Below are 9564 nucleotides of genomic sequence, written 5' to 3'. Positions count from 1 at the left end.
CCATTGCACTCTAGCCTGGGTAACAAGAGCGAAACTCCGTCTCAAAAAAAAAAAAAAAAAAAATTAGCCAGGCATGGTGGTGCATGCCTGTAATCTCAGCTACTTGGAAGGCTGAGGCAGGAGAATGGCTTGAACTGGGAGGCAGAGGTTGCAGTGAGCCAAAATGGCGTACTTGCCCTTCAGCCTGTGCAACAAGATGGAAACTCAGTCTCAAAAAAAAAAAACAAACATTAATTTGCATCTTGTCATTCTTCTGCCTGCTCACATGCTTCAGTGGTGTCCCCTGGGGCTTACAATAAACTCTAAATACCTGCTACAGGTTGCAGTAAGCTGAGATTGCACCACTGCACTCCAGCCTGGGCAATAGAGACTTGGTCTCAAAACAAAACAAAACACACCTCCTAGGCCCCATGTGTGCAGGCCCCTGTCTGCCCCACCACTCTCTGTCTCCTCTACTTACTTTATTCCAGTCACACAGAGTCCTCTAAACACGCCAGCTCATGCCTCTGTCACCAGAGATTCCTGTACCTGGGTCTGCCTTATTACTTAGGTCTTGGCTAAGATAACACCTCATAGGAGACTTCCTTGACCACCCCATCTGAATCGGGACTCCCAACCCAATCATTCTCTGACCTTTCCCGGGGTTTCCTTCTCCAGACCACGTGTCTAAAATTATCTTATTTTGTATTGGGTTCCTTATGCATCTGGTCAGGGCCTTGGGGAGGTAGGACAGGCCATGCTTGGGAATTTAGGGGGCTGGGGAAGTGTGGAGCTCCCTGCTCCTTTCACGGGCACAGCCTCTTAAAGTCCTCACAACATTCTGGAAAGGTGGAAATTCTGATTCCCATTTTACAGGTGAAGAAACTGGCAGGGATGGGAGTTCACAGTATTCTTCAAGATTCCTTTCCATGCATGCAAAAGTACACCCAAAGTTTGTGTAGCACTGGTGGTCAATGGGAAAGCAGCTGGATTTTGAACTCAGATCTGTTCCAAGTGGTCCTAGCCATACCATACTGAACTCCTTTCCAATTTAGCAACCTGAACCAAGGCCACACTGCTACCACATAGCAGAGCCAGGATTCTAACTCAGGCTTGTCCCACTTGAATCTAGCATGCTGTCCTGGCACCATACTTTCTCCCTGCCCCAGGCACCATCAGGGAAATGAGGGAAGGGAAATTCCTGGGTTCCCAAGCCACACGCTGGAGAGAGATAAATACTTCAGCTAAGCCTGGCAGTCAGGCCCACCCTGCTTCCCGTTGGGTAGCCCAGGGTTACAACTGAGGAGTCAGCCAGGCACTAGGATGTCCTTGGCTGGCTCTCCACTCTGAAGTCCCCTCCTGGGGTCAGGTAGCCACAGGCTCTGCCCTTGTGGAGTAGGCCCAGCTAGGATTAGTGAGGGGAGCACACTCTCAGCCTGTGCTTCAGGGGCAAGACCCCAGGTGAGTACTTTAAATCCTCTAGGCCTCAACTTCCCTATTTGCCAAAGGGAAGACATAGTCACACTGGAAGCTGCTGTTAACCCTTTTCTTTAATCTGGTTAATTCTGTGATCTGAATTATGGGATAAACTGGAGAGAATTATGGATTGCCAACCATCTTACATTTAGGAAGCAGGAAGAAATCAGAGTCCTCGGTCACTAAATATCCAGACCTAACTCATCCCTAAGTCCAGTCAAACCTGTCTCTCAAATGCCTCAGACTTATCCTCCTGCTGAGATTCCATTGTCATCATCTCCTGCCTGCATCACCAAAACAGATTCTTCATCCATCCATTTCCCTGTGTGTCCCCTTCACATTGCCTGCAGCCAGAGCAAGCTTCTTAGGACAAAAAGTAAATCTGGGCTTTGCCTGGTGGCTCATGCCTTCAGGAAGCCAAGGTGGGTGGATCACCTGAGGTCAGGAGTTTGAGACCAGCCTGGCCAACACGGTGAAACCCTGTCTCCACTACAAACACAAAATTAGCTGGGTATGGTGGTGAGCATCTGTAATCCCAGCTACTCAGAAGGCTGAGGCAGGAGAATTGCTTGAACCCAGGAGGCAGAAGTTGCAGTGAGCCGACATTGCACCATTGCACTCCAGCCTGGGCAAAAAGAGTGAAAATTTGTCTTAAAAAAAAAGCAAATCTGACCAGGTCATTCTCTATCTTGACGTGTTTCTGCGTTTTCCTCCTTTCAGTCTACAAGACTCTGGGAGATCTGGCCTTTCCAGCCCTATCTCTTGCCCCTCTCTCAAACTGCAACAGTACAACCACGCATAGGTGCCGGAAATTCTGCGAGCACCAGGCTCTCCAGCCACCAGGAGAGTCTGGACTCTGGTGACTCAGGGCACGCATCCTGTGGATGGCTCGGGTCCCTTTGTTTGAGAAGTCTTCTGAGTCTGCGTCCCAACCCGTGTCAGGTGCCTCCTCTGAGCTCCCCTGGTTCCCTGTATGTACCCTGTTACAACTGTTACCTATAGATTTGTCGCTGCCTGTGTCCCTGTCTGCCCACCTGGTCTTGAGCTTGGGGCATTTGGAAAGGGCAAACCCACCAGGTTCCTCACTAAGTCCCAGCCTGGCTCAGCGGAGACTGCCCCTAAACATATGGGGACTGGATGAATGAACCACAAAATGCCGAGGGGCCTGGGAGGTACGAGGCTTTGGAGGTGGGCTCTGCCCTCAGAACAGCTAACGTAGTCAGTGAGATCAGCCACGCCGGGCAAGGAATTAAAGGACAACAGAAGGCTTAGATAACAGCTTGGAACGTTACAAACTGGGTCACAAGGCTGCGTGATAGACTGCGCCAGAGCCACCTCCTCGGCGAAGCCTTCCAGACGTTTCTCTGCTCAGTGCTGAGGGGCACTAGAGATTTCGGGAGAGCTAGCGGACCCGCCAGGGGCTCTCTCTGTGTTCCAGCTTTCTGAGAAAGGAGACTCGCTACCTTCCGGGCCAGCTTTAGGGTTCTACGAGCTCAAGTCTGGCGGGACCCTGGAAGCCCGTTGCAGCCACAAATTGTTTCCACTCGTCATTGTTTCTTCTTTTCTTCTGCTCGCGCTCTCCCGGCCCCGCCAACCCCGCGACCTCCCACTGCCTTACGAGGGGCCCTCTCCCTTCCCTCAGCTCCGCCCTGCCCGAGGAGGCGGGCCCGGCCGCGCGGCGCACCAATCCGAGAGCCCCGAGCCGCTCTGCCTCCCGCGAGTCCCGCCCCACGCCACCACCCGCCAATCGTGCCGCGCGCCCGCTTCACCGGGCAGCCCAATCGCGGGCGGGTTGAGCTGCCGGCGCCCCGCCTCTGCCGCGCTTGGCGGCGGCTCGGCTGGCGGTCGCTCCGGGCCCAGGCATTCTCCGGGCTCTGGCTGCAGCGTTGGGGGCGCAGGGGGCGGCGCTGCTGCTCGCGGTGTGCTGGGCGAGGCGGACGCCAACGGCCGGGCCGAAGGGCACCTCAGCTTCGCCGGGGCCCGCAGCGCGGGTCCTAGGACGAAGGAGGAGGCGGCGCCCCCTCTGCCCGGGGCCGGCCCGGTGCCTGCCCGTAGGAGACCCGCGTCCGGACGTTCCCGGCCCGCAGCGACCCCGACGCGCCTCCCGGAGAGGCCCAAAGCTCCCGGCCACCCCCTGGGGGTGTCCCGCTTTCCCGGGCCTCACCTGCCCTGGCCTCCCCGCACCCAGGTGCGGGGGCGTGAGCAGCGAGGGCGCCTCCCCCGGCCGCCAGCGGAGCGGGGGCGGGGCCTCCCTCCGCCCTCTGCCTTACCGGCCAGCCCGGCAGCCTCTCTCAGTCTCACCAGTCCGCCCGTCGCGCCCGGCCGCGCGGCGTGAGCTCCCCGGGGATCGCGGCTCGGGATGCTGCCCGCCAGCGCGGCCGCTCGCCCGCAGTCCGGCACCCCCGCCTCTGCCTCTGCCTCCTGGGCCATGCCCCGCTGTTTACATGCCGGTGAGGTACCCGGCCGCTCCGAACCCCTCCGAGCCCCGACTCCCCGAGGGTGAAGCCCGCCGGCCCGCTAACTGGACTGGTCGGTCGCTCAGACCTGGGGCCCGGGACTCCGATCTCCGCCGCCTCCGCCACCATCTGGGCGGGATCCGGCTCTGGTGTTTTGAGGAGGGGGTGTGGTGTACGGAAAGAAATCCCGTCCCTCCCCACCTTTTTTGGCCCTCGGGGCTTCAGACTCAGGGAACTCGCTCATGGCTTTCTTGATGAAGAAGAAGAAATTCAAATTCCAAACCACTTTCACCCTGGAGGAGCTGACTGCGGTCCCCTTCGTGAACGGGGTCCTCTTCTGCAAGGTCCGGCTGCTGGATGGAGGGGATTTTGTCAGCTTGTCGTCAAGGTAAGAGCTGGGGCCGTCGCGCCTGCAAGGGGGGCGGGGGCGGGGGTGATGAGCGAAATCTAGCCACTTGGCAAGTGTAGAAGGGCCCTTTGGGGCCGGGGTGGGGAGGGTCCGGGGGATTATGTGTGCCTGGGGCAGGTTGCACAAGGCAGAACTGGGCCTGAGGAAGTTGGCAGGGTGCCAGGCAGCCGCCAGCCAGATACCTGGGGGTCTAATCTTTCAGCTCCCTCTTGGGGCCCTGCCTGCTGCTTGCGATAGGCCCATTCTGCAGATTTGCAGGTACAGCCTGTCAGGGATTTGCACCCTAAGAGGGTGTGCAGGGGAGGGGTGTTCCAGGCCACCTTGTACCGGAACTGGCCTGTCATATGATTTAGAGTCCAGGCCAGCCACGGGTTCCTCGGCACCCCCAGGTGCCTGGGTAGGCCTGATGGCTGGCATTCCCTGGTCTGGCTGGAGGGAGGTGGCTGGATTTTGGCCTACCCAGCACCCTCCGAGTGACTGTCCTCCTCTGGCTGGCGCTGGGCTGCTTTGCATTGCAAATGACCTTGTCTAGGAGGCTGCTGCCTTCTCTGAAAGAGGCTCCGTTTAGTTTGGTTTTGTGTTGTTCGTCCCCATCCTGGCAGGTCCAGCTGCCCAGCTTATTGCTGAATGCAACTGAGTTCCTAGGCTGTCCTTTGCTGACCGGGCCCACCTGGGGTCACATCGTCCTGGCCTGTGTCAGAAGAGCCTTGGAGCCCTACAGATGGGGGTGTGACTTTTGACTCTGTTACTTTCTGGACCTTCTCTTCTGGAAAGTGGGCCTAATACAGGTGGAGAAGCTGCAGCAGCTAGAACTCGGGGCAGGCCGGACGCCATGGCTTATGCCTATAATCCCAGCACTTTGGGAGGCCGACATGGAAGACTCACTTGAGGCCAGGAGTTCAAGACCAGCCTGGACAACATAGGGAGATTCTCATCTCTCTTTTTTTTTTTTCTTTTTTGGGAGGACACAGTTTTACTCTGTTGCCCAGGTTGTACTGCAGTGGAGCCATCTTGGCTCACTGCAACCTCCACCTCCCGGGTTCAAGCAATTCTCATGTCTCAGCCTTTGGAGTAGCTGGGACTACAGACAGCCACTACCATGCCCAGCTAATTTTTGTGTTTTTATTTTAATTTAATTTAATTTTTTTTTTTTTTTTGAGATGGAGTCTCACACTGTTGTCTGGGCTGGAGTACAGTGACACGATCTTAGCTCACTGCAACCTCCACTTCCTGGGTTCAAGCGATCCTCCTGCCTCAGCCTCCCGAGTAACAGAGATTACAGTTGCGTGCCACCACAACTGGCTAATTTGTTTGTGTTTTTAATAGAGATGGTGTTTCACCATGTTGGCCAAGCTGGCCTTGAACTCCTGACCTCAAATGATCCACCCACCTCAGCCTTCCAAATGCTAGGTTGACAAGTGTGAGCCACTGTGCCCAACCTCTGTCTCTATTTTTAAAAAATTAAAATGAAATAAAATACAATACAGGCAGGACCTGGCCCAGTGCCTGGGAAGTGCTGCTTCCCTACCTGGTCTGCTCTTTGCTCCTTGGGCCTCCTTGTGGGCCCTGTTAGCCAGAGCTGCCTCACTGTTCTGAGAGCCCATTGGGTGTGTTATAGGTGGAGAAACTGAGGCCCAGAAAGAGGAAGTCAGTGGCTTGCCAGGGACCTTGAAGGAGTCTGTTGTTTACTGAACTTGGCCAGTTTGGGGACCTCTTGGATGAATCCAGAGGTCAAATGCTTTGCTGGGAGGAAGGGAAGGGAGGGGAACTGCACAGCCTAAGTCAGGTTTAGGAATCTGTTGTGGACCGGGTGGGGTGCCTTTTCTGAACATTGGCTCCCTGTTCTGCTGGGAGCTGCTTATCTGAGGAATTTGGACAAGGGCTGCCCCTTGTGGTGGGGGTGGCTGCCCTCCTTGGTTGCCTGGGTAGCCTGTGATCCTGAGACCACCCACACAGTGGCCTGAGGTTTCAGAGAGAAGGCTGTGCTCAGAGCTAGGCCCTGGGGTTGGCTACTCACTCATTGACTGAGAGACATTGGGCAAGTTACCTAACCTCTCTGATTGCAAGAACCAGCAATGACTGGTGCTGTACTCCCTGTTTTACTAGCACCTGTCACTTAACCCCTGGACTGTGTCATGGAGCAGGAGTAGAAGAGGGGACCGAATAGGATTATTATCCCCATTTTATAGAGGTGGAAACAGGCTCCGAGAGGGAATGATTTGCCTGAGTTGATTCAGTGGAGCCTGAATTCAAACTCGGATTGTGCTTTTAACCACTACCCTTTTGTGCCTCTGAACTTTCCTCTTCTGTAAAATGGGGACGTCATACCCACCTCTGGAGTAGAGATAATCTGTGTGTTATGTCTGGCCCTGGCAAACTGCTATAGAAGTTATGGTTTCTGTGGGTAGAGGAGCCCAGGCCTGGCCCCAGTCCTTTCTGGGTCTTGAGGGCACCAGATCTAGTTGGCAGGGGACCTATATGTGAGCTGGGAGTGGGGACAGGGTCTTGGATCCCATTGAGGAATATAAATCTTGAGCTAGGTGTCTAGGCTTTGCATGGTCTCCAGGTCCTGGAGCCACTGTCACCCTATCTGTTGGCCTTCCCATTGCTCTAAGCCTGCTTCCCCATCAGGGAAAGTCTGGAAAGTTCCAGGTCTTAGTCCACAGGGTCTGGAACTCTGTTTTTCCTTCGTTCCTCCTGGCAAGGGTCCTCAAATTTTCTGAATTCAGCTGAGCCAAAAGCCTTTCCCAGCCCCGTCCTGCCTGCACCCTGAGTAGGGCTGAGGAGGGAGGAACTGACATTGAGCCCCTGCAAAGTTGGGCAGGTATAGCCACCTGTTTGGTGCTGGGCAGTTAGTGGCCGCCAGGCACCTGTAGTTGGAGTGTGGTCGGGCAAGTGTGGTCGGAGACAGCAGACAGTGACATTGGACCCTGAGGCCAGTTTTGAGCTGCTTTGGCTTTTGCTGTGTTTTTGCCCAGTAGATGGGGGTTCCTGGGTTCCTACTCCCTCCATGCCTACCCCACCCACCCTGCCTCTGCAGCCTGGGAACCCTGCTTCACAGTCTGCCGGCCCCATTGTTTCCAAGTTGGGGTAGGGTCTGGGGGAACTGGACTTGGTTAGATCCTGGCCCCAGACCCAGTAGCATATTTTCCCTGCCTCCAGGAACCTCGGAGATGGCCTAGAGACCTGGTGGTGGCAGCATGGGCGGTGTCAGTGAAGCAGGCCCAAGGCCCCACCCCTGCAGCACCAGCCCTCCTGGCTGGAGTGGTTCCCTGTGTGCTGGGTGCCTTGGCAACAGCTGGGTACACAGCTCTTCTGACCTAATTTGAGCAGGTAGAGCAGGTGGTGCATCGGGCTGTTGCTCAGCCTCATCCCGAGGCCTCCTTGAGAGCAGCAGTCATCATGCTGTCGTGCTCTGAGCGCGTGCACTCTGTGCCAGCCACGGTGCCGAGTCTTTTGCAAATGGTATTTCCATGAATCCTCTCAGCCACACAGAGAGGCACCGAAGCCAGAGAGGTGAAGCCACATGCCAGGGTAGTAAATGGTGGTAAATGACAATTGGGAAATTAACGTTTTATCGTTCTATAAACCGCCCTTGATTGTACACATTCTGTATGCTCGGGGCTTCAAATACATGATATTTGAGGCCCTGCAGCCACCTACCCCATGGGCTGATGGCATTACCCCACTTAAAATTGAGGAAGCTGGGGTCAGGATAGCTGAAGTGACTGGGTCTATGCTGCTTATACTTAGCTAGGAGATGGGATTTGAATTTGCGCAGGTTCAACTCTAAGGCCCTGTCTTGCCTTGATGGCAGTTGGAAGCAGCTGCAGACCCATGTGGCAGCCCCAGACCCCTGAGAAAGATTTCTTTCCATGGATTGGGTAGTGCAGGAAAGTCCAGAGCTGGGTAGTTGGTAGGCACCATGCTAGGTTTCGTGAGCTCCAAGGAAAAGGGTCTCCAGGATCATAAGGTGGGGGTGGGGCTGAAGTCACTGCTGTAGATTTGGGTCCAGGCCTGGACTGGCACTGGGGCATGGTGAGCATTTTCCAAGGTCCCTGCCTGGAGGCCTCCCAGGCATACATATCCACATGGCATCTGGGAGGCTTTCCCAGGGGTCTCGGGAGGGAGGCAGAGGTCCCAGCCAAGTCTGGCGAGTCGGGGAGCTACCACCCTGTCCAAGGCAACCCTTGAGCAGGAAGAATCCCAAACACCCAAGAGGTCTATGCTCGCAGCTGGCACCAGTCCTGTGGCTTGCCCCTTACCACGTGGCTGGTGGTGCCAGGGAAGGGAGGTGCTGGCACATCCTGGAAGGAGATGAGGGCAGAGAGCATTTTATCAGCCAATAGATGGGGAAACCCAGGTCTGGGGCAGATTGTGACTTGCTAGGGCCACTTCACAGGAGGAGCTGATGGCATAGCTGAGTGGACTTGGGTCTGGCCCTGACCTCTGTCCCTTGTGTCTTAGTAACTCTTCGTATGAAGGAGGCAGGCTGGGCCAGAAGTGGGAAGGGTCTTTCTAGGGTCCCCTTGTGCTCTATACTTGGGTGCCAGACTGTCCAAGAAGCAGACAGCTCTGACTTGGAGGCCCCTCCTCTGGCCTTTCTTCTTTGGTAGGCTTGAATCCTCAGTGGGCTTTTGATTTGGGCAGCCTTTGGTGGGTTGTGGCTGCTCACCACAAAAGTGCTGCCTGCCTTCCATGGCACGGCTGGGCTGGTGGCCTGGAGGCACAAGTGGGGTTCTTTGAGTGTGAAGAAGGCCTTGGCCAGGTTGGTGCTGCAGCTGGAGGCCCCATGCCAGGCCCTGGGGAGGCCTGCCTGGCCGAGTCTTTGCTCACACTCCACACACATGTGGCCAGAGCCTCCACCCACCCCCCCTCCACGCCCCCCCCCACCTCGTACCTCGCCCGCCCTTCTGGGAAAGGCTGTGGAATGCTGCTTGAATCTACTGCTGGGGGAGGCCTGCTTGCAGGCACAATGTGGAGCTCTACGAGGTCAGGATGGAGGTGGACACAGAATTTTGTCCCTCAGGGCTGAGTGGAGCAGGGGCCGTGGAGGTTCAGTGGGATTCTTAGATTGGCAGAGCACCCACTTTCGTTCACAGAGCAGGCACTCTGGAGGCAGTGCACACTGGGGAGGGAGAGGAGGCTGGTAGGCACGTGCGCCTGTTCCACTTTCCCGGAACACCTGCTTTGTCCAGGGCTTCTGGAGGTAATTATGATTAGATAACCGTTTCCATGGAGCTC

The 9564-nt window shown here is 56.0% G+C and overlaps 1 protein-coding gene and 1 long non-coding RNA gene across 3 annotated transcripts in view; one reads left to right on the top strand and one right to left on the bottom strand.

Moving 5' to 3' along the window:
• Nucleotides 1-3317: 3317 nt before the first annotated feature.
• Nucleotides 3318-9564, top strand: part of EEIG1 (estrogen-induced osteoclastogenesis regulator 1) — a 39588-nt gene continuing 33341 nt past the window's right edge. Inside the window, exon 1 of the mRNA XM_003732054.5 lies at nucleotides 3318-4299. Coding sequence (XP_003732102.2) covers nucleotides 4154-4299 — 146 coding nt within the window. The 5' untranslated portion in view covers nucleotides 3318-4153. The remainder of the gene's footprint in view (nucleotides 4300-9564) is intronic.
• Nucleotides 8254-9490, bottom strand: LOC118144500 (uncharacterized). 2 transcript variants are annotated; one of them, XR_013519084.1, is made up of 2 exons: nucleotides 9221-9490; nucleotides 8254-9040 (listed from the first exon to the last, which is right to left on the bottom strand). It is a non-coding gene; the product is annotated as an uncharacterized LOC118144500 (long non-coding RNA). The 2 variants fall into 2 exon arrangements; XR_004729287.3 differs by having other exon boundaries at nucleotides 8254-8627.

This window comes from Callithrix jacchus, chromosome 1, assembly GCF_049354715.1.
Source record: "Callithrix jacchus isolate 240 chromosome 1, calJac240_pri, whole genome shotgun sequence".
Taxonomy (NCBI): domain Eukaryota; kingdom Metazoa; phylum Chordata; class Mammalia; order Primates; family Cebidae; genus Callithrix; species Callithrix jacchus.
This window is presented reverse-complemented; position numbering and strand designations above follow the sequence as displayed.